The sequence below is a fragment of the Tribolium madens genome, unplaced genomic scaffold (assembly GCF_015345945.1).
Source record: "Tribolium madens isolate multiple individuals breed KSU strain unplaced genomic scaffold, Tmad_KSU_1.1 Scaffold_1;HRSCAF=32;Tcas5.2_LG8, whole genome shotgun sequence".
Taxonomy (NCBI): Eukaryota; Metazoa; Arthropoda; class Insecta; order Coleoptera; family Tenebrionidae; genus Tribolium; species Tribolium madens.
Window position 1 is genome coordinate 7,682,487 of NW_025400984.1, and position 22,292 is coordinate 7,704,778.

Genomic DNA, 22,292 nt, shown 5'->3' on the forward strand with positions numbered 1-22,292 from the left:
AATACAAAAAAGTAAGTTGTAGAGAATAAAATTTTTAAGAAAAAAGTCCGCGAGAGATACCTCTATCTTCAATGGTTTAGGCCTGAAAGACGCTCAAGTGACGAATACGTATTATTTTTACCGGTGGTCAAGAAACAAAAAATTAATTTAAACCTAAACTGTTGAAGATAGAGATATGGTCTCGCGCACTTTTTATAGGAAATTTAATTCTCTACAACTTTATTCCCTACACTTTTTTTGTATCTTCAACCGTATTTGCAGCGTTCTCAAAAATATTTTTCTTATCTTCTGGCGCACCTGTATACTTTGGGAAAAAGAGACAAACTAAGGAAACATTTAGTAACTAGTTTTATCTTTTTCTACCGATGTATATTTTTGGTTTACCAGTTCAGAGATGATCTTATTATTATTTTTAGTTTTAACGAAATTTGATAATCTAATTATTAATTGACTCTAATTGCAAATGATCGAAACACAAAGATGACTCAAAACCGGAACATGCAACAAACGAGTTTCTTATCTCTTAATATATTTTTATCACCAGGTAAAATAAATTTGTTCTTAGAGTATTGATCTCTGACTGGTTGAAGGTGAAGATGACTTGTTTGTAATCACCTTGGGAGGAGACCATTTAAACAAATGTTGTTTCACAACAAGTTTAGTGCAGAACTAACCACAAGAAGATTCACACAATGAAGTTCCTCGCTGCTTTACTCGTAATTTGCATTTCCTCGGCCTTGGGCGACGACACGGCCCTGAAGGAATTTACTTCAGGCAATAATTTGTTTACCACATCAATTTACAAAGTGAGTCATTTTATTTCTATTTTGATCCCGATTATATAAGAGAGGAACCACAGGAAATCAAAAAAACATCACCGGGAAATTTCCTCGTGAGTCCATTTTCGGCCGAATCGGTCCTGGCGTTAGCCCAATCAGGCGCTAAGGACGAAACAGCCCTCGAAATGAGAAACACTCTCCACTTACCGGACTCTCCGGAAAAAATCCAAAACGCGATCAAATCCATCCATCCCCAGCTGAAACAAAGCGACCTCTACACCCTCAAAACAGCCAACAAGATTTACCTCAAAACCGGTTTTGAGGTCCGAGATGAGTTCAAAAAAGTGGCAAGTGACGTTTTTGAGGCCGGTTTAGAAAATATTGATTTTTCGAAAAAAGAAGAAGCTGCCCAAACTATGAACCAATGGGTGGAGGATCAGACTGAACACAAAATTCAGAATTTGATCAGTCCGGGAAGCCTCAATTCCAGGACTAGGGCAATCCTAATCAACGCCTTGTATTTCAAAGGGAACTGGACTACTCCTTTTAAGAAATTTCTGACAAAAAATGAGGATTTTTACAAAAATGGCAAACAAGTGGCTCCTGTTCCAACTATGAACCTTCAAACGCCGAATAAGTACTACGAAAGCGAGGAACTCAAAGCTAAATTTTTGGAACTCCCCTTCGAAGGGGGCGACGTTTCGATGATTTTCGTGCTCCCGAACGAGAAAGACGGACTTGAAGCTCTAGAAAATCAATTAGAGAAAACTGTTGAGTTCCCCAAACTCACTGAAGAGTTTGTGAAAATTTCCTTGCCGAAATTCCAAATCAGGAGTCAATTCACTTTGATTGAAATGTTGCAAGAGGTGGGTACAGATTTTTAGCAATTTTGGGTCAATTTGTGTTTTAGTTGGGCATGAAAAAAGTTTTCAAAGGTGACGAAGCCGATTTGAGTGGAATTGCGGGTAAGAAAGGCGATCTAGTGATTGATCAAGTCGTTCAAAAAACTTTCATTGATTTGAATGAGGATGGTGTTGAAGCTGCGGCTGCCACTTTCGTTGGTATGTTTTAAACTTTTCTAAAATTTCATTTTAATATAAAAATACAGCTGTTGGGGTACCTTTGAGTGGAGTTATTACATCAACCAGCCCCCCGAAAGAATTCAAAGCCGACCATCCGTTCTTGTTCTATATCAAGATCAAGGATTTGATTCTCTTTGCTGGACGAGTCGTGGATCCGACTGATTCGAAATAAGTCTTGTAAAAAATAAACTGCACTTTTCAATCATGAATAAATTTAGTTTCTACAACTTTTGAATTTTTATTACACCTCAAACTAAAAAATTGAATTTCTGGTATTGAAAAATTCATTTTTTTCCTCAAAATTCAGTGGTGTTAAAAATGTAAAAATCTTAACAAAACAATTGAAATTGCATTTGCATTCAATAAAAAATGCAAAAAAACTGCAAGGTTACTTAATATAGAGTTGTTAATCCAAACAATGGGAAAAACCCGTCTTAATTGTAAAACAAACAATTAAAATTGTAATCAAAATGATTTTATAACTGCTAATACTTCTTAATAAAACTGGATCCGTTTTATTTGGTAATTGTTCAAATTTGGGTCAAAAATGTATTTGCTCCTATTTTTAACATTGTGTGTCGCACTTGCATCAACATATTATACTGAAATATATGACAAACGATTTGCTGCATCTTTGTACAAGGTATTTCGCCCAAATGAAATAATTTTTATTTTAAACAATTGAAATAATCTAAGGAGTTGGCAAAAAATTTCGAGAATTTTATCGTAAGTCCTCTTCTGATTGAAACAGCTTTCGCTGCAGTTTATTTGGGAAGTTCCCACAGAACGAGTGAAGAAATTCGAACTGTGTTTCATTTATCCGCGAACAATGAAGAAATTGCAGAAAAATACAAAAATCTACTCTTGTTTTTTACCAATCGAGGCTACAAACTCCATATTGCAAACATGATTTTTTTCATAGATAGAGTACAAATTGTTCCAGCTTGGCAGAGACAAATCGATTATAATTTCGGAGTGGGAACTGAAGTCCTGGATTTGATAAATAAAGATGCGACGGTGCACAAAATTAACCGTTGGTTTCGGGAGCAAACTAATAATAAAATCGATGAAATTGTATCACGGGAAGATTTGGATGCAGAACCGAGTTTTTTGCTTCTTAGCGCTCTACATTTCCAAGGCTCTTGGGCTCAAAAATTTTTGAAAAAACGTACACGCAAGGATATTTTTTACAATAATGGGGAAGAAAAAGTCTCTGTTGATACGATGTACCTCCTTGGACATTTCAATTTCGGAAAAAGCGAGAATTTAGAGGCCAAATTTTTGCAACTATTTTTCACAAAACAGGAAGCTTCGATGGTTATAGTTCTTCCGGATAAAATTGACGGGATTTATAAACTTGAAACAGAAATTGAACAAGTTTTTCAATTTAGAGATTTTAAGATCACAGCAATGGACATTTCGCTACCAAAATTCCAAATGGAGAGCAACATCGATTTGAACAGTATTCTGCGAAAAGTAAGTTTTATTCCAAGAAGTTGGTAGCAGTGTAAACAATGCCAGGTGCGAAAAAGCTTTTTCTTTTTAAATTATTTAAATACAATCTAGCAAATTTATCAATAATTTTCAAGCATAATTTTTTTATTCGAAATTTACCAAACGAATTCCTAACGCTAATAAGTTTTCAAAAATAATTTTCAAAATTAGAAATCGATGTCCTTTAGAATATCCTAAGAAGATTATATAATTTTACAAGTCATTTTATGAAAAAGTTGTTGTGTAACTGTTATTTTCATGTAAATTGATTACTAAAATTCCCGGTAAATAATATAATAGATTGTGTTCAAACTAAACAGAAACACATTTTTCAATTAAAAGTATTGTATTTTGATTTTTTTTCGATTAATTGCAAATTCTCACTCTTACTTCATAATTTTAGTTTAATCACAAAAGGGGTTTTAGGGGGTGATGATTACAAGTTGAATTAAAATGACTATTTCCCTCACAAAATTTAAGCCAATCATATCATTCAAATTTCTGAGATTCATCTAATCAGATTGAAATTACGCAATAATTCAGCACGTGTGCAAAATATCGACAATAATAATTTGCTCGTATGCTAAATTACCACGAATCTGATTAGATGATTCTCAGAAGTTTGGAAGATTTGATTGACATTTTTTTTAATTTTTCATGGTTTTCGTAAACTTTGTTCGGGAAATAGTATGCAAAATATCCCTCGAGCATTCCAAATTGATCGTAATTTCGACAGTTTAGGATATTACTATTGATAAAGTAAACCAACTAAATTTATTCAAAAATTTATTACAACTAGATCTAGCAAATTTTAGTTTTGAGTACAAACCCATCATTAGTGCAATTAAAATTTAAGACATATTACTTAGTAAAAGTGTGTTTTATTAATTTATTTTGAATTTGTGATTTGTATAATATTGTAGTTAAAAAAGTGCCTAAAATTATTTTGCAGCTACAAAATTTGTGCACTTTAATCAATTTTATTTTTCATATATTCTTTTTCCGCACCAGTTAGTTAAATTTTCAGCTATTGTTACACTGCTGTCAACCGGAGAAAATTTCTCGAAACTTAAATTTTCGTTTTAGTTGGGTATCAAAGTCGCTTTTATTGAAGGAAAAGCCTCACTGCATGAAACTGTGACATGTTATAAATGTCGATCGCCGTACATTTCTAAAGCTTCTCAAAAAACTTATCTAAAAATTAACGAACAAGGAGCTAACGTAGAGACAGCTCGAGACTTTTCAACTCATATTTCTGAGAGTCTGCACTATGAGCAATTTAAAGCCGACCATCCATTCATATTTTACATCAAAATAAAAGAAGTTGTGGTGTTTATTGGCCGTATCGTCGCTTTTTAATTGAGTTAGCAAAGCACAATTCAATAATGAATAAAAAATTATACAATATGAGAAATAAAATTGAGAAAAAAACTCCAGTGGTTTAATTTCGCCGGTACAATAACAATTCAACAATATTATTACCGTTAATTCGACACTATTTTAATCAAATTAAAAACTCGTTTCATTTATTTATAAGCGGAGTCGGTGATTCCAGTCAAAAATTCGCAATGAATTTTGTCCCATTACTGATTTTAGGTCTCACATTTGCGAAAACAAATTTCGAGAAATATGTTCAACCAAACAACGAGTTTGCCGCATCTTTGTACAAAGTCTGGTTCCCCAATTAATCGAATTTTGATTTCAATTGAAACAATTTCAGGAGTTGGCAAAAAATCTGGGAATTTTATCGCAAGTCCTTTTTTAGTTGAATCCACTTTCGCTGCACTCTACTTGGGGAGTTCTGGCAAAGCGGCTGAAGAAATTCGAAGGGTGTTCCACTTACCCGAAAAAACTGAAGAAACTGAAGATAATTTTAAAACTCTATTTTCGCTTTTTACCAATCAAGGCTACAACCTCCACATTGCTAATAAGTTCTGCTTCAAAGAATCATTTTTACTTAATCCGATTTGGCAAAAACAAGTGAAGAGCACTTTTCAAATGGACGCTTCTGTTATGAATTTTTCGAACACAACTGCGGTTGCAGAAAAAATGAATCATTGGATTCGGGAGCACACCAATGATAAAATTGAGACAATCACATCGGTGGAAGCTCTCAATGTTGAAACAGACAGTGTGATCCTTGGGGCCTTGTATTTTCAAGGGGAGTGGGAGCAGCAGTTCTCGACCACGGACACAATTAAAGCCTCTTTTTACAAAACCACAAACATTTCAGTTTCAGTTGACATGATGCAACTTAAGGAACACATGTTTTTGTATGGAAAAAGTGATACTTTAGATGCCACATTTTTGGAACTACCTTTCGGAAAATCTGAAGCTTCTATGGTCTTCATCCTTACGGAAAAATTCGACGGGCTTTACGACCTTGAATCTAAAATTGACCAAGTTTTGCAATTTCGAGACTTTAATTACCGTAGTTTGAACGTTCTTGTACCGAAATTTCGAATTAAGAATGAGCTTGACCTGATCGGAATTCTATCACATGTAAACTATTTTCCTCGCTTTTAATAATTATTTCTTGTTTGTTTTTTTTTAATTGGGTTTAAGAAATGTTTTTAGTGTGACAAATTCTGCATTATCTGGACTTATAATCAATAGCACTACACCCAGTATTACAAAAGTGGCTCAAAAAACATTTTTAGGTATTAACGAAAGAGGAATTGAAGCAGCAGCTGGTCAAAAACTAACTTTGGGAATGATGAGAGCCATGATAAAATCTGATGAGTTTAGGGCTGATCACCCTTTTATGTTTTATCTTAAAATAAAGGACCTTGTGGTCTTTGTTGGCGGAGTCATTGATTTGTAGTTAAATTAATAAAATAATAATAATAAAATAATACAATTTTTAGTCTGTTTTTTTTTTTAATAGAAATGCCAAACAGTTTTAACGTTGGCACCACTAGTAAATTCATTCATGGTAATTTTAATAAAGGAAGTTGGCAGTATCAAAAACTTGTGTCAGAAAATTTAGAGACGCAACACCAAAAAGGGAACAAATTCGGTACTGCTTACAGTAAGTTAGAAAAAGGGCCCGTTCAAATGTAGACGCAGTTTGTAATGCAGGTTTGCTAAATATTCTCAATTTTTAGCAAAAAATTGACTAGAATACAAATTAAACATGAATGAGAAAGGAACTCGGAAAGAATGCAATTAAATTAGTGTCTTTTGCATCGTTTTTGAGAAACGAGTTGAAAAAATAACAATTTTAAAATTAGAGCTGAAGAAGAATTTATAAAATGCATCAACTTTGGGCTCAGTTCAATAAATTACATAAAATTTATTGCTAATCATCATAATACTTGTATCTTTTCCTAAACAACTTTTTTTTGTTTATACAGCCTTTTTTTTTCAAAGTTTTCATAAAAAGTTTTTCAAAGAGCAAACAAGGACACAAGATTGATAAAAGTCAAAATTTTGAAAATTTGAGAACATAACCATAATTTTTTAACAAAATTTCGAGGGACAAAAACAAAGAGCAAACAAAATTTGTGACTATGGAGACAAGCTGCTAGCAATTTTTTCACCAAAATTTTGACTTGGTAATTTCCATTTAAAAAGTAGACAAACTTTAGTTATTTGAAAACACGTTGTTCTATTTTCAAACAAAAAACACACAAAAAACTTTTTGAAACTCTTTGTCCAACATTTTTTCTATTTTTAAAAATCTGTTTAACAAAAAGAATGTCTTCAAAAATTTTGTTGTTTTTTATTGTATTTTAATTTTTCAATCCAATATAATATTTTAACCAATATAATTATTAGTGGTGTTTATCGGCCAAGTACGTGGTTATAGTAATTGGGCAAATAAAACACGATCATTGTAATGTGGCAATTAAAAACCCATCTGGTACCAATTTAAACTCATATTCTCTCGTCAAAGTCCCAGTAGTGAGAATGAAATTCTTGCTCTATTTCCTAGCCCTTATGAGGGCTAGTTTTGCCGACGATATAGCCCTTCAAGAGCTAACGACAAGCACGAATTTATTCAGTGAAAATTTATACAAAGTAACAAATTCGAAAATTTTTCAAAAATAAATCCCAAATTTCAGACAATTGCCAAAAACAGTGCCAAATCATTTCTTGCTAGTCCCTTGTCGACTGAAATATCCCTAGCTTTGGCCCAAACAGGTTGCAAAGGTGAAACACGTGAAGAAATCCGCTCTGCACTCTCCCTTCCAAAAAGTCAAAGTGATATTGAGAGCGGTTTTGGGACACTTTTTTCCAACTATTTGACCGGAAACGGCTTTTACACACTTCACACATTGAACAAAATTTATGTCCGGCGGAATTTCCCAGTGAAACAAAATTTTAAACGAGTCGTAAAGCAAGTTTTCAGGAGTGAAAGCGAAAGAATTGATTTCACAAAACGGATAAAAGCGGCCCAAAACATGAACAAATGGGCTGAAAGAAACAGTAAAGGTCTAATACGCAATATTGTGGTCCCTAATACTCTAAATGCGAGGACACGGATGGTTTTTTTGAACGGTTTATACTTTAGAGCGAATTGGTCAAAACCATTCCCGCTACTCTCAACAAGAAAAGGAGTTTTTTATATTAACAGTACCACAAGTGTTCCCGTTGATATGATGTATCAAAATGGGGCTCAACTTTACAACTGGTATGAAAATCCGGCCCTGGACGCCCAATTTCTCGAATTACCATTTCGAGGAGATGAAGCATCGATGGTTTTGATTTTACCAAATTCGCCCAACGGCTTGGCAATTTTGGAATCCCAAATTGAGAAGGTTTTAGAACCGTTTGAAACCAATCTAAGTTTTGTTAACGTTGCTGTGCCCAAATTCCGGATTGACTCTCGGATTAATTTGAAATTTGTTTTGAAAAGTGTAAGTCTTAAATTTTTCCACGAATCGGAATTAAATTTCATTGCAGTTGGGTGCGACAAAAGCTTTCAGTTTGTCTCAAGCTGACTGCAGTGGTATTGGAGGAAAAAAAGGCGATTTGGTGATAAGTGAAATTTTCCAAAAAAGTTTTCTCAATGTTGGTGAAAATGGAATTGAAGCCAGTGCAGCTACAGACGATGGTAAAAAATTGACAAGTCGTGGGTGATTTTGAATTTGGGGTGATTTTAGGTGAAAATGTCTTAATGAGTTCCACTCCGAGTGTTCGAACTTTGAAAGACTTTACTGCTGATCATCCGTTCATGTTTTATGTAAAAATTAAGAAAATTATCGCATTTGTTGGTCGAGTTCTCGACCCCACTGAGTAATTAATTAATTCAAAAAGAAATCTGTGAAATGGTTGTGTTTACTCTTCCTCAAAACATGACCTTGACCTCAACATTTTTGTTGCTAAGCCGTTAATTACACAGGGCGACAAAAAAAAGTCATGTCGTGATAACTTGACAACTTATATATCATTTTGTTCGTCTCAGTGAGACAAATCAAATGCACTAAAAAAAAATTAAAAAGTCCACACACTTTGAACTAAATATATTTTTTTCTAATTTAAATGAATTTAAAATACTTTAATTTAAAAAAAATCATTACTCAGTAACTATTAGGCCGATTTCCTTCAAATAAAGACCAAAGGGATGGCCTTGCCCTTATATTATTAACATAAGATTAACACGCATTTTTCCAATATGGCGCAATACCTGAATAGCAAACCATAACTTCAAAAAATCATATCTTAAAAACTACTCGGTATATTATTTTAAAAATTTGGATTCTTACTAATAAAAAGATGCTCTACACGATGGTGATGAAGAAAAAAAAATTACTCGTAGGGTTTTTCTTTGATTACTTCGATTTACTTCGAACTTCTTTGAACACGGTTCGAAGAAAAGTTTGCAAATATTCAATTTCAAATTGTACATCATTCTAAAGGGCAAGTCCATCCCTTTAGAATGGTTTTTATTTGAAGGAAATCGGCCTAATAGTTATTGAGCCATGATTTTTTAAAGTTAAAGTATTTTAAATTTATTTAAATTAAAAAAAATTATTTCGTTCAAAGTGTCTGGACTTTTTGAAATTTCTTTAGTGCATTTGATTTGTCTTATTATATTTCAAAGCCAACTGGTCACTCCCGTTCCCAATATCTTCAACCCTAAAGCAAAAATTCTACAAAACTCTTCCGACTTGATTGAAATTGATATTTCAACAAAAATTTCAATTATTACAAACTCGTTCTAATTTAAATTTTCTTGAACGAAATAAGAAACTACTATTTAAATTTTTATCACGAACTGAGTGATATGAAAACAGACGATTAAAACTGTTATTATTAATTTCGACATTTTTTTTGCCCCCCCCCCCCTGACCATAATTTCTGCGGGCGCCCATGCTACTGCTACTTATATCCGTAACTGCATTTTCTCCATTTTGGAATTTTTAGTGATTTTTCAAATTTTAGTTAAAGCTGTTCCTGTTTCTGCTCCTTTGGAAAGACCAAACATTTTTATAGCTGATCATCCTTTTGTCTTCTATATCAAAGTTAAAGATCTTGTCATTTTTGCTGGAAGAGTTACCAATCCTGAACACTAAATAAATAATTTTTAAGTCATTTTTTTGTTTTAATCAGATGTAAAATCCTTGAACTCTACTCATTTCTGACATTTTAGATTATCGTTATTACAAAAGCTTGAACACATTAAAATAATCCACAGTTCTTGTTATGGTTACAATGAAATTGACAATTGTTTTGTTTTTAATTTTTTACTCATCTGCAGCTGAAAAAACTGCAATCCAAGAATTTACAAACGCAAACAGTCAATTTACTTCATCAGTCTACAAGGTTAGCAAATTATTTCAAATTTTAGTTCCGAAATATTTTTTTCAGCAATTGAGCAAATCAGAAAATGGCAATTTCATTGTAAGTCCTTTCTCTGCTGAAACGATCGTTGCATTCGCCCAATCTGGATGTAAAGGAGACTCAGCACAAGAATTACGCAATGGTTTACATCTCCCAGATGATAAAACCAAAGTAGAATCAGCATTAAAATCCCTATTACCGAAAATCAAGGGCAATGATCTCTACACTCTCCACACGGCAAACAAAATGTACGTAAAAAAAGATTTTACGATCAAAGAAGAGTTCAAAAGAGCCGCAAGTCAGGTCTATTATGCTGACATTGAAAATATCGATTTTACCAAAAGTGTTGAAGCTGCAAATGCTATGAATAGTTGGGTGGAAAAACATACAAAAAGCAAAATCAAAAATTTGATCAATTCGGATGATTTGGACCAGAATACTCGAGCAATTTTGATAAATGCTTTGTATTTCAAAGCCAACTGGTCACTTCAGTTTCCATTACCTGCAACCTACAAAAATAAATTCTATAAAACTACTTCCGACTCGATTGAAGTTGATATGATGACACATTTCAACAAACATTTCAATTATTACGAATGTCCACATTTAAAAGCCAAATTTTTGGAATTACCGTTTCAAGGGGGTGAAGCCTCGATGATTTTCGTGCTTCCGAACGAAAAAGATGGYCTTGAAAGTCTTGAAAATCAGTTAGAATCAGTTTTTGTGCCTCAACACCACTTGGAACYAACACTTGTAAATGTGGTCCTGCCTAAATTCCGAATTGAGAGTTTAATCAATTTTGTTGAAATTTTAAAAAAAGTGAGTACCTACCTATGTATTTATAATCAAAAAATTTTATTTAAAAATAAATCAATCGTAGTTGGGTGTTAAAAAAGTGTTTAATGAAAAAGAAGCCGATTTGAGTGGAATTGCAGGTAAAAAAGGAGATTTGGTGGTCAATAAAATTGCCCAAAAAACTTATATTGACTTAGGCGAAGGAGGGGTTGAAGCAGCTGCTGCTACTTATGTCAGTGAGTGTATTTTCTCCGATTTAGGATTTTTAGTGATTTTTTAAATTCTAGTTACAGCTTTTCCTGTCTCTGCTCTTTTGGAACAACCCAAACCAAAAATTTTCATAGCTGATCATCCCTTTATCTTCTATATAAAAGTTAAGGATCTTATCCTGTTTGCTGGAAGAGTTACCAATCCTGCACACTAAATAAATAATTTTTAATCTATTTTCTTTGTTTAATGCGATGTAAAATCGTTGCCTTCTACTCTCATTGTTGCCAATTTTCAACACAATAAATAACTTTATTTTTTTCGGCCTAATGTGGGTATAAATAGTTTTGTTACTAGTTAAACTGGCCGAGAAAGTTGTTATTGAAGAATTTTCTGCTCATTATTTCAGTAAAGACAGTTGGTTGGTTTTAGAAATTTTGGTTATTTTTTGAATTGCAGCTATACTAAAGTCGGATCTTTTTGAATTTCACAAAAATTTTGTAATTGATCGTTTTTTCATTTCCTGTGTCAAAGTTGAAGAGCTTATCATTTTATTTATTGAACGGATCACGACAAATATTAATTAAAATTATTTTGGTCGACTTCTTATTTACTTATTTTTCCCTTAGTTTTATCAAATTATGAAAACTTTAACTTTTCCTCCCACTACAGACAGTTTTGAAGTCTGATTATTATATAGAAGCTTAAACACAATAAAATGATCCATAACTCATAGTGACCACAATGAAGTCAACACTTGTTTTATTTTTTTACTTTTACTTATCTGCAGCTGAAGAAACCGCGATCCAAGAATTTACAAATGCAAACAATCAATTTACTTCATCAGTTTACAAGGTTAGTAATTTATTGATTTTTTTTTCAATTGTGAGAATATGAAAATGACAATTTTGTCTTCCATTGCTGTTTTATTACAAAATTAGGCAAACTGTCGCATTTATTGGTCAAGTTCTTGACCGCACTGAATACTTAATAAAATTTAATTAAAAAATGTAAAATGAGTGGTTGTGTTTTCTCTTTTCCTCAAAATATGGTGTTAACCTTGACTTCTTTGTTTCTAAGGCGTCAATTGTTAAATGATTATTATCACTAAATGCCGATTATTATGTAACATAAATTCAACAAACAAAACTATTAATAATTCTGAAGTGATCATCACAATAAAATTTCTACTTTTATTATCGTTTTCTGTATATGTAACATTTGCTGAAAATGTTGCAATTCAAGAATTCGCAAATGCCAACAATTAATTCATTTCATTAATCTATAAGATTTCAAGTTTTGGTTCCTGAATTTTTTTTCAGCAATTGAGCAAATCCGAAAAGGGCAATTTCCTGCTAAGTCCCTTCTCCGCTGAAACAGTCCTCGCTTTTGCCCAATCTGGATGTAAAGGAGACTCAGCAGAAGAATTGCGCAACGGTTTACATCTCCCAGACAAAACCAAAGTAGAATCAGCACTAAAATCACTGTTACCGAAAGTCAAAGGCAATGATCTCTACACTCTCCATACAGCAAATAAAATGTACGTCAAAAATAATTTCCCGTTGAAAGAAGAGTTCAAAAAAGCTGCAACTGAAGTGTTCCAAGCCGATTCCGAAAATATCGACTTTCTCAAAAATACTGAAGCTGCAAAAACTATGAACGGCTGGGTGGAAGAACACACTAACAGCAAAATCAAAAATTTGATCAATTCGGATGATTTGAACCAGAATACTCGAGCAGTTTTGATAAATGCTTTGTATTTCAAAGCCAACTGGTCACTTCAGTTTCCATTACCTGAAACCTACAAAAATAAATTCTATAAAACTACTTCCGATTCGATTGAAGTCGATATGATGCATCATTATGAAGAACACTTTAATTATTACGAATGTCCACATTTAAAAGCCAAATTTTTGGAATTACCGTTTCAAGGGGGTGAAGCCTCGATGATTTTCGTGCTTCCGAACGAAAAAGATGGACTTGAAAGTCTTGAAAATCAGTTAGAATCAGTTTTTGTGCCTCAACACCACTTGGAACGAACACTTGTAAATGTGGTCCTGCCTAAATTCCGAATTGAGAGTTTAATCAATTTTGTTGAAATTTTAAAAAAAGTGAGTACCTACCTATGTATTTATAATCAAAAAATTTTATTTAAAAATAAATCAATCGTAGTTGGGTGTTAAAAAAGTGTTTGATGAAAAAGAAGCCGATTTGAGTGGAATTGCAGGTGAAAAAGGAGATTTGGTGATCGATAAAATTGCCCAAAAAACTTATATTGACCTAGGCGAAGGAGGGGTTGAAGCAGCTGCTGCTACTTATGTCAGTGAGTGTATTTTCTCCGATTTAGGATTTTTAGTGATTTATCAAATTCTAGTTACAGCTTTTCCTTCCTCTGCTCTTTTGGAACAACCCAAACCCAAAATTTTCATAGCTGATCATCCCTTTATCTTCTACATAAAAGTTAAGGATCTTATCCTGTTTGCTGGAAGAGTTACTAATCCTGCACACTAAATAAATAATTTTTAACCTATTTTCCTTATTTAATGCGATGCAAATTCGTTGCCCTCTACTCTCATTGTTGCCAATTTACAACACAATAAATAACTTATTTTTTTTTCGGCCTAATTTCATACCTCATGTGGGTATAAATAGTTTTGTTACTGGTTAGACTCAGGGCCGCCACAAGCGGGGGTGCAGGGCGTGCGACGTACGCGGGCGCCATAGTCAAGGGGCGCCAGATGAGCAACAAATTTTAATAAAATCAAAAAAAATGAATTACTCAAACATCAAAAGATGCAAAAAAATTAAAATAAAAATTAAAATAAATGAACATAATTTAAAACAAACTACACCACAATATGCGGAGAAAGTCGTCGTACTGGAGGTCCGGATGTCCGGAAAAAATAAAGATTTTGGGGGCAGGTTTCCTACGTCAAAAGAAGAAAAAAATTCTTAAAGACCTATGTTCAGAAATGATTCCTAAGGGAGCTAAAAAAAGCTAAAAGATCAATTATCTCAGTAACCGGTAGACATAAATTTACAAAAGATTATATGTGAAGTATTTTTTTGGCGCTGAATCTATTGGTGATATTACAAATTGTGTACTCTAATTAGGGGGGCGGAGGCAAGTGACAAGTACTAAAGTTTCCTATGTCACTTTTTCAAATTATTTCAAGAATTTTAATTTTATTCTAGCAGAATAGATGCAGTTAAACAATTGCGGTAACACATCTGTAGACTTTTTTATACTCTGAAGAAAATATTTGAAGATGATTCTTGGAATATTGCTACCACCCATAAAACTCCTTTCAATCCCTTTTTACAAAATCGTACAAGTTGTTTCATCACAATTTGAATTGATATTTTACACAAAATAAATGATGCGGGGTTTTAAAAGTGTAAATTTTCTTCAGAATCTAATATTTCATTTTACAAAATATCATTCAAATAAAAGCTTAAAAATATAACAATTCTTTATTCCGCTGGAACCGAATTTTTTTTATAGCGTTGGTCCTCTCCTCGGTCTTATCAAATTCGATTAAAGGGGACTGTAGGTAGTATAAAATTTAGAAAAGTACAACTTTAGAAAACAATATTTTAAATACTTTCTAATTAATTACTTTGATTTATTGACACTTCTTGATAACCAAATTTAATAAAAATTCTCTTTACTTTTTAATCTTAACAAAATTCTGTGAATATATTTTTATAGGTACAAAGGAATACCCATACTTTATTAACAAAAAAAGGGGGCGCCAAATTAAAATTTAAACGCAGGCGTTGAAACCTCTTGCGGCGGCCCTGGTTAGACTAGACTAGACTGGCCGAGAAAGTTCTTATTGATGTTAACAAAAAAGGTGTTGAAGAATTTTCTGCTCATTATTTCAGTAAAGACAGTAGGTTGGTTTTAGAAATGTTGGTTATTTTTTGAATTGTAGCTATACTAAAGTCGGATTTGAATTTCACAAAAATTTTGTAATTGATCGATTTTTCATTTCCTGTGTCAAAGTTGAAGAGCTTATCATTTTATTTATTGAACGGATCACGGCAAATATTAATTAAAATTATTTTGGTTGACTTCTTTTTTACTTGTTTTTCCCATAGTTTTATCAAATGATGGAAACTTTGACTTTTTCTCCCACTACAGACAGTTTTGAAGTCTGATTATTATATAGAAGCTTAAACACAATAAAATAATCCATAACTCATAGTGACTACAATGAAGTCAACACTTGTTTTATTTTTTTACTTTTACTTATCTGCAGCTGAAGAAACCGCAATCCAAGAATTTACAAATGCAAACAATCAATTTACTTCATCAGTTTACAAGGTTAGTAATTTGTTGATTTTTTTTCAATTGTGAGAATATGAAAATGACAATTTTGTTTTCCATTGCTGTTTTATTACAAAATTAGGAAAACTATTTATTGGTCAAATTCTTGACCGCACTGAATACTTAATCAAATTTAATTAAAAAATGAAAAATGAGTGGTTGTGTTTTCTCTTTTCCTCAAAATATGGCGTTAACCTTGACTTCTTTGTTTCTAAGGCGTTAATTATTAAATAAATATTATCACTAAATGCCGATTATTATGTACATAAATTCATCAAACAAAACTATTAAGAATTCTGAAGTGATCATCACAATAAAATTTCTACTTTTATTATCGTTTTTTGTATATGTAACATTTGCTGAAAATGTTGCAATTCAAGAATTCGCAAATGCTAACAATTAATTCACTTCATTAATCTATAAGGTTGAAATTGATTTCAAGTTTTGGTTCCTGAATTTTCTTTCAGCAATTGAGCAAATCCGAAAATGGCAATTTCCTGCTAAGTCCCTTCTCCGCTGAAACAGTCCTCGCTTTTGCCCAATCTGGATGTAAAGGAGACTCAGCAGAAGAATTACGCAACGGTTTACATCTCCCAGACAAAACCAAAGTAGAATCAGCACTAAAATCACTGTTACCGAAAGTCAAAGGCAATGATCTCTACACTCTCCATACAGCAAACAAAATGTACGTCAAAAATGATTTCCCGCTGAAAGAAGAGTTCAAAAAAGCTGCAACTGAAGTGTTCCAAGCCGATTCCGAAAATATCGACTTTCTCAAAAATACTGAAGCTGCAAAAACRATGAACGGCTGGGTGGAAGAACACACTAACAGCAAAATCAAAAATTTGATCAATCCGAGTTTTTTGGACAACCGCACGAGAGTAGTTCTAATAAATGCTCTATTTTTCAAAGCCAACTGGTCACTTCCGTTCCAATTAAGTCTAACCCGGAAAGACAAATTCTATAAAACAGCATCCGGTTCGATTGAAGTCGATATGATGCATCATTTTCAAGAACACTTCAATTACTACGAATGTCCACATTTGAAAGCCCAATTTTTAGAATTACCATTCAAGGGGAATGAAGCCTCTATGGTTTTCGTGCTTCCAAACGAAAAAGATGGACTTGCAAGACTTGAAAATCAGTTAGAATCAGTTTTTGTGCCTCAACACCAGCTCGAAAAAACATTCCTAAATGTTGTCATACCCAAATTTCGAATTAAGAGTGAAATCGATTTCAAGAGTATTTTAGAAAAGGTAAAACTATGAAAAATTATTTTAAATTACTAAAGTTGGGCTCAGTTAGGGGTTACTAAAGTATTTCTTGAAGACAAAGCAGACTTGAGTGGTATTGCTGGTAAAAAAGGCGATTTGGTAATTAATAAAGTCGTTCAGAAAGATTTTATTGATGTGAGTGAAGAGGGTGTTGAAGCAGCTGCCGCGACTTATGTTTGTAAGTATAATTCAATACATTTAATAAAAAATTCACAATAATTAATTTAATTTTAGTAATTAGTGTCCCGTTTTCGGCTCCAATCGCACAACCGAAAAATTTTATAGCCGATCATCCATTTATTTTTTACATCAAGATTAAAGATTTGATTGTGTTTGCAGGAAGAGTGAACGAACCTAAAGTCTAAAAATGTTTTTTTCCGTACAAAATTGATAAATAAACTATCACTAAAATGTGTTTTTATTTCGATTTGATGCTATCAAAATAATAATGACTTTGGTGCAAAACATAATTTATGATTTCAAGAAAATTACGTCCAAAAAATTTTCGTGCCTTCATGCGCATTTTAGATGCTAGGAACACTATTTTAACTTGAGGAATCTTCTCAGAATTTTTTTAATAAAATAAAAATGTTGTCTTTTATTAAATTTATTTTTTTCAAGTTTGAGAAATTGTGAACTGCACTGACCCATAACAACAATGACATCATCTGGGTAAACCATTTCCTCCACACATATCGTAAATCCCGACTATTAAAATTCACCGAAATCGACAAAAGTGACTTTAAATACCATCGTAAACAAATTAGTCCAAGTCATAATGAATCTTCTTTTGCTCGTTCTTGCAGCCAGTACAACCTTGGCCGACCAGTCGGCCTTGCAAGAGTTTATTAACAGTACCAACAAATTCGCTGCTTCTGTTTACAAAGTAAAAATCTCAATCTCCACCTCTCAATCACAAAACTTGATTTCAGGGATTGAAAAGACAGGAAAATTTTCTGGTAAGTCCACTTTCAGCCGAACTGATTGTAGCCTTGGCTCAGTCCGGGGCTAAAAATGCAACCAAAGAAGAGCTTTGTCAAGGGGCAAATTTACCAATCAATGAAATGATCATCCGGGACGGAGTTGGTGAAGTTTTGGAACTTTTGCAAGAACCTGACTATGTTATACGGACCGTTAATAAATTGTACCTGACGGAGAAATGTCCAATCTATGATGATTTTAAAATGGTGGCAGAAAACAGCTATAAGACAACTTTAGAAAACATTGATTTTGTTTCAAGAGACAAAGCGGTGGCAACAATTAACCATTGGGTGGAACAAGAAACCAATTCCAAAATCCGGAATTTGATAACCAAGGAGGTTTTGGGCAACCAAACTGTGGCACTTTTAATAAATACTCTTCGAATGAAAGCCAACTGGACCACTCCTTTCAACCTCCTCGAAACCTACCCTTCGTTATTTCACACCACTGATAACACCACTACAGTGATCGATACTATGCATATCTGGTCTGAAGAATTTGAATTTTATGAAAATTTTGCCCTAAATGCCACTTTCTTAATATTGCCTCTCCAAGGCCAAAATGTTACCCTAACTGTGGCTTTACCCCAATCAAACATTGATCTTCTCGAGTCTCACATTGAGCAGGTTTTAGAAGCCCCCCAAAAAACATCTCGCGAACTCTTCAACGTGGCTCTTCCTAAGTTTAAACTAGAGTCTCAAATCGACTTGAAGAAAGTTTTGAAAAATGTGAGTATTATTTATTTTGATTTAGTCCATTGGGATTTTTTATAGCTAGGTGTAAGCAAGGCTTTCGAGGATGGCGAGGCTGATTTTAGTTTAATTGCTGGTCGAAAAGGCGAACTGTTTATCAGTGACATCGTCCAAAAGACATTTATTGAGGTAGATGAGAATGGGATTGAGGCCGCAGCGGCGACTTTTATAAGTTGGTAAAACTGTGCTTTAAGGACAATATTAATATTTTTTTTTTAGTAAAACTGATCAATCGTAACAGTAATAATGCACGGGAGTTTAGAGTGGACCGTCCGTTTATATTTTTTGTGAAAGTGAACGATTTGGTTGTTTTTATAGGAAAAGTTGTGGTGCCAACTTGAAATAAATTTTCAACAAAACTTCAATTGGCGATCTACTTTTTTATAATTCTGTGGTTGTGATGTAACCTCAAAGTTGGGGATAAATAAAAACTAATCGTTGGCCATTAAATGATTAAAACACTTTATTTCTCTCAAATTTAGAGAAAGAAATTAATATCTAACAGTACTTATGTAATTTACAAAAAATTGAGTTAACCTCACTCTTTGCATCAGTGCGATGTTCACCTTTGACTTTTATGCGTTTCGATTTCCGGAAACAATTCATTAAACATTTCATCGAATCTCAGTGTGGATTTACTTTTTAAATATACTACTTATAACATCCAAAAATATAGAAATTTGTAAATATGAATCAGTGCCCCTCTTGCTCCTTCGAGTCTCAATGTGAGACAATTCTGGCCAACCACATAAGTTCAAACCACGAAAGTCTCGCACTTTTGGCCGAAATAACCGTCGACAATAAATCGTCAATATGTTTTTGTATAAATTGTTCCCCGAAAATGCTACAAATTGAAGAAATAAACGACATTGTAACAATTCCAAAAATCATCAAAAATGAAATCAAAGAAGAACTGTTTCCCGATGAGTTCGCAAGTGAAGATACAATTCTAGTCGACCCTTTCAAATTTGAGCCCAACAAGTGGTTCACATGTAATCAATGTCCATACAAGTGTAAAGAACGCTCGAAATTAACCAGACACAACTCCCTCAAACACTTGAATGAAAAAGAAATTGTGTGGTACACCTGTGAACAATGCCCCTACCAAACCAAGCAGAAGAGTACTCTGAAAAATCACATCAAGCACCGACATCTCCCTCCAGACGAAGTCAAATGGTTTCAGTGTCAACACTGCATTTACAAAACCAAAACAAAGTCCTGTTTGGCCTACCATCAATTTCAGCACGCCAGTCCTGAAAATATTCAGTGGTTTAAATGTGGTCATTGCGATTATAAAGCGAAAACGAGGAGTCGCTTGAATAAACATGTTTCAGAGCTACATAGCGCTCCGGGGGACATTAAATGGCTGAAATGTGAGCACTGCTTGATGTATGTCACGAGGAGGAATTCGTCCTTGAAGTTACACATTAAGCGCAAACATTCGGGCGTTGTAACTTAATTTTCATTGTTAATTGTAATAAATATGTGATGTGATAAATAATATTGAGTTTTTTTGGGATTCCCAGATTTTGAAATGCGCGGGTTTCCTAAATCATTAAATCCGAAAAGAGCGAAAAGATTTTAACTTAATTATTTATTTATAAATACTAAACATATCACAAATGGGTTGTCGTAAAGCAGTTTAGTGGTGATTAATTTTTTTTTTTGAAATTGTAAATAATATTTAATTATTTATAATTATGATAAAAATGTAAGAAACATGTAAACGTGGTAAACTCACAAAACTGAATTAATATTAGCAGTAGCACAACCATTTATAACAATAAAATAAAATGGAAAATAAATTAATAAAACACAAAAAACGATTAAATCGAGCAAATATATATCTCGAATCGGTGCAAATTAAATGAAAAACAAACTTTTTCCCATTTGAGACCCACATGTAACTTTAGTAATTTTGACAACCTAATTTCAATGCATAATCACCAAAAAAACCTTCAAATTCGCCTGAGTAACCCAAGGTAAGACAGTGAATTACTTATTACGATCCCCAAAAATACTATTTTTCTAATTTTTGGAAAAAATTGTCCAAAAAATGCCAAAAACACTGTGCATAACCTCACTTCTGTCCTACTTCATTAAAACACATTTTTCTATAGACTTATCACAAATCGTGGCACAAATTTCAGGTAAGTCATTTTTCACATTTCCCTCCAACTTAAAGTAAATCCTTTAACTTAAAATAAATGTTCTTTGTATTTTTAAACGTCCCTAACCTTACTTTTTTCAGGCGCAATGTTCCGACGTGTCTTTAACAGCCTTCTCGAAACAACCGCACAAACCGAGATTATCTACCCCAATCCATTCACTAAACCTGAGACTATACCTTTTGGGTGGCTCTCAAGTGTGGCCCCGTGCTTCCCCATCAATGCCAGTAATATTAGAGTTTTGTCGGAGCCCCCACAATTTTATAATGTTTTGAAAGAGGGCTGTGCTTCAGCGACGAGACGTATAGTGTTGGTCAGTCTCTATTTGGGGACTGGAAGTTTAGAGAAAAAATTAGTTAAGGCTGTTTTGGATAACGAGAATTTTCAAAATGGGGGCTTGAGTGTTAGTGTTCTGTTGGATTATATGAGAGGGAGTAGGTTTGAAGTGAATTCTCGAACAGTCTTAAGGCCTCTGTTGCAAAAAAATAGCAACTGTACCGTTTCATTGTATCACACTCCGGTTTTAAGGGGACTCCTCAAGAGAGTGACCCCAGATAGGTGGAACGAATTGTACGGGTTGCAACACATGAAACTGTATATTTTTGACGATACACTTGTGATTAGTGGGGCTAATTTGTCAAATGATTATTTTACTAATAGGCAAGACCGCTATTTCGTAATTAAAGACAAAAGATTGTGTGATTTTTACTGTGGTCTTGTTAAAAAAGTACAAAAATTTAGTCTAACGTTAGATAAGAACAATAATGTGGGTTTGGACGAGGAATGGACTCATTTACCGTACGAGGGCAGAAAAAACGACTTCATCGAGAAGGCTGGGGACATAATCGAGAGTTACATAACTGAAACAAAAAACGAACGTAATATACATAAGGAGGAGGGTTTCGGTACTTGAAACAATTCTTTTTTAACAAAAATATATGATCTAATTTTTAGACACTTGGATTTTTCCTTTGGTACAAATGGGCCAACTCGGCATCACGCAAGACTCCGAAACCACCACTCGTCTCCTCTCGGAAGCCCCTCAAGATTCCACCCTGTACATTTCCACCGGCTACTTCAACCTCACAACCCAATATATGACAACTCTAATAAATCAGACCACAGCCACGTGTAAAATCCTCATGGCTCACCCGAAAGCCAACGGTTTCTTAGGGGCTGAAGGCCCTGCCGGGGGAATCCCATATGCCTACTCCCTCATCGCACACAAGTTCCGAAATGAATTCGAAAAGCTGAACCAACAGCACCGAATCGACCTGTTTGAGTATTTGAGGGACAAATGGACGTATCATGGCAAAGGACTATGGTACTACGCCTCCAGAGACAGCAACCCGAGTTTGACTCTAATTGGGTCTCCGAATTTCGGCGAAAGGTCGGTGAAACGCGATCTGGAAACGCAACTAGCAATTGTTACCGAAAATTCAGTATTGAAAAAAGAGTTACATGAAGAGTGCCAAAGATTGTATGGGTTTGGGAGACCAGCCGAAACGGAGAGGGCTGTACCCAAGTGGGTGCATGGGTTTGTTTTTTTCTTCAGGAATTTTTTTTAAGAGAAATGTGATTGTTTTATTTATTTTGTTGATTTATTAAAGTTTTAGCAATTTTCCGTGTTTCATTAGC

At 33.7% G+C, this 22,292-nt stretch overlaps 8 protein-coding genes and 1 pseudogene across 10 annotated transcripts; all 9 read left to right on the plus strand.

The window, feature by feature from the left end:
* The first annotated feature begins 644 nt into the window (after positions 1–644).
* On the plus strand, positions 645–2,088 carry LOC123004300 (antichymotrypsin-2-like). Its single transcript, XM_044397492.1, has 4 exons — positions 645–806; positions 860–1,645; positions 1,690–1,840; positions 1,888–2,088. The coding sequence occupies exons 1-4, from the start codon at positions 693–695 to the stop codon at positions 2,031–2,033; spliced, it is 1,197 nt and encodes a 398-aa protein (XP_044253427.1). The 5' UTR covers positions 645–692; the 3' UTR covers positions 2,034–2,088.
* Positions 2,089–2,395: 307 nt separating this feature from the next.
* Positions 2,396–4,726, plus strand: LOC123004302 (leukocyte elastase inhibitor-like). The gene is made up of 3 exons (XM_044397494.1): positions 2,396–2,504; positions 2,558–3,337; positions 4,442–4,726. The coding sequence occupies exons 1-3, from the start codon at positions 2,409–2,411 to the stop codon at positions 4,712–4,714; spliced, it is 1,149 nt and encodes a 382-aa protein (XP_044253429.1). The 5' UTR covers positions 2,396–2,408; the 3' UTR covers positions 4,715–4,726.
* Positions 4,725–6,179, plus strand: LOC123004303 (antichymotrypsin-2-like). The gene is made up of 2 exons (XM_044397495.1): positions 4,725–5,857; positions 5,910–6,179. The coding sequence occupies exons 1-2, from the start codon at positions 4,985–4,987 to the stop codon at positions 6,177–6,179; spliced, it is 1,143 nt and encodes a 380-aa protein (XP_044253430.1). The 5' UTR covers positions 4,725–4,984.
* A 1,088-nt stretch (positions 6,180–7,267) lies between these two features.
* Positions 7,268–8,600, plus strand: LOC123004107 (annotated as a pseudogene).
* Positions 8,601–9,991: 1,391 nt separating this feature from the next.
* LOC123004299 (alaserpin-like) lies at positions 9,992–11,382 on the plus strand. Its single transcript, XM_044397491.1, has 4 exons — positions 9,992–10,126; positions 10,172–10,963; positions 11,025–11,175; positions 11,227–11,382. The coding sequence occupies exons 1-4, from the start codon at positions 10,007–10,009 to the stop codon at positions 11,361–11,363; spliced, it is 1,200 nt and encodes a 399-aa protein (XP_044253426.1). The 5' UTR covers positions 9,992–10,006; the 3' UTR covers positions 11,364–11,382.
* Positions 11,383–11,533: 151 nt separating this feature from the next.
* On the plus strand, positions 11,534–17,164 carry LOC123004108. The gene is made up of 9 exons (XM_044397221.1): positions 11,534–12,001; positions 12,469–13,257; positions 13,319–13,469; positions 13,521–13,648; positions 13,799–13,853; positions 15,358–15,476; positions 15,947–16,735; positions 16,781–16,931; positions 16,988–17,164. Exons 1-9 carry the CDS (start codon positions 11,891–11,893, stop codon positions 17,116–17,118), a joined length of 2,424 nt encoding a protein of 807 aa, XP_044253156.1. The 5' UTR covers positions 11,534–11,890; the 3' UTR covers positions 17,119–17,164.
* Positions 17,165–17,319: 155 nt separating this feature from the next.
* On the plus strand, positions 17,320–18,845 carry LOC123004301 (alaserpin-like). Its single transcript, XM_044397493.1, has 4 exons — positions 17,320–17,639; positions 17,686–18,462; positions 18,508–18,658; positions 18,706–18,845. The coding sequence occupies exons 1-4, from the start codon at positions 17,532–17,534 to the stop codon at positions 18,825–18,827; spliced, it is 1,158 nt and encodes a 385-aa protein (XP_044253428.1). The 5' UTR covers positions 17,320–17,531; the 3' UTR covers positions 18,828–18,845.
* A 329-nt stretch (positions 18,846–19,174) lies between these two features.
* On the plus strand, positions 19,175–19,945 carry LOC123004109 (RE1-silencing transcription factor-like). Its single transcript, XM_044397222.1, has one exon. It carries the CDS (start codon positions 19,175–19,177, stop codon positions 19,943–19,945), a length of 771 nt encoding a protein of 256 aa, XP_044253157.1.
* A 267-nt stretch (positions 19,946–20,212) lies between these two features.
* LOC123004297 (CDP-diacylglycerol--glycerol-3-phosphate 3-phosphatidyltransferase, mitochondrial) lies at positions 20,213–22,275 on the plus strand. 3 transcript variants are annotated; one of them, XM_044397488.1, is made up of 4 exons: positions 20,213–20,468; positions 20,607–20,636; positions 20,738–21,559; positions 21,609–22,275. In XM_044397488.1, the coding sequence occupies exons 3-4, from the start codon at positions 20,743–20,745 to the stop codon at positions 22,220–22,222; spliced, it is 1,431 nt and encodes a 476-aa protein (XP_044253423.1). In that variant the 5' UTR covers positions 20,213–20,468; positions 20,607–20,636; positions 20,738–20,742; the 3' UTR covers positions 22,223–22,275. The 3 variants fall into 3 exon arrangements, with proteins under 3 accessions (XP_044253423.1, XP_044253422.1, XP_044253421.1); XM_044397487.1 differs by lacking the exon at positions 20,607–20,636; XM_044397486.1 differs by lacking the exon at positions 20,213–20,468 and having other exon boundaries at positions 20,477–20,636.
* Positions 22,276–22,292: the final 17 nt, after the last annotated feature.

Bases quoted from the DNA above. Each gene is read 5' to 3' on its own strand.
- LOC123004302 (XM_044397494.1), top strand. From the start codon at position 2,409: ATGTATTTGCTCCTATTTTTAACATTGTGTGTCGCACTTGCATCAACA. The intron at 2,505-2,557 runs GTATTTCGCCCA...AAATAATCTAAG, and splicing joins TTGCTGCATCTTTGTACAAG to GAGTTGGCAAAAAATTTCGA. The intron at 3,338-4,441 runs GTAAGTTTTATT...TTTTCGTTTTAG, and splicing joins TGAACAGTATTCTGCGAAAA to TTGGGTATCAAAGTCGCTTT.
- LOC123004109 (XM_044397222.1), top strand. From the start codon at position 19,175: ATGAATCAGTGCCCCTCTTGCTCCTTCGAGTCTCAATGTGAGACAATT.
- LOC123004300 (XM_044397492.1), top strand. From the start codon at position 693: ATGAAGTTCCTCGCTGCTTTACTCGTAATTTGCATTTCCTCGGCCTTG. The intron at 1,646-1,689 runs GTGGGTACAGAT...TTTGTGTTTTAG, and splicing joins TGATTGAAATGTTGCAAGAG to TTGGGCATGAAAAAAGTTTT. The intron at 1,841-1,887 runs GTATGTTTTAAA...ATAAAAATACAG, and splicing joins TGCGGCTGCCACTTTCGTTG to CTGTTGGGGTACCTTTGAGT.
- LOC123004297 (XM_044397486.1), top strand. From the start codon at position 20,543: ATGCCAAAAACACTGTGCATAACCTCACTTCTGTCCTACTTCATTAAA. The intron at 20,637-20,737 runs GTAAGTCATTTT...TACTTTTTTCAG, and splicing joins AATCGTGGCACAAATTTCAG to GCGCAATGTTCCGACGTGTC. The intron at 21,560-21,608 runs GTACTTGAAACA...TCTAATTTTTAG, and splicing joins ACATAAGGAGGAGGGTTTCG to ACACTTGGATTTTTCCTTTG.
- LOC123004301 (XM_044397493.1), top strand. From the start codon at position 17,532: ATGAATCTTCTTTTGCTCGTTCTTGCAGCCAGTACAACCTTGGCCGAC. The intron at 18,463-18,507 runs GTGAGTATTATT...GATTTTTTATAG, and splicing joins TGAAGAAAGTTTTGAAAAAT to CTAGGTGTAAGCAAGGCTTT. The intron at 18,659-18,705 runs GTTGGTAAAACT...TTTTTTTTTTAG, and splicing joins CGCAGCGGCGACTTTTATAA to TAAAACTGATCAATCGTAAC.
- LOC123004303 (XM_044397495.1), top strand. From the start codon at position 4,985: ATGTTCAACCAAACAACGAGTTTGCCGCATCTTTGTACAAAGTCTGGT. The intron at 5,858-5,909 runs GTAAACTATTTT...GTTTTTTTTTAA, and splicing joins TGATCGGAATTCTATCACAT to TTGGGTTTAAGAAATGTTTT.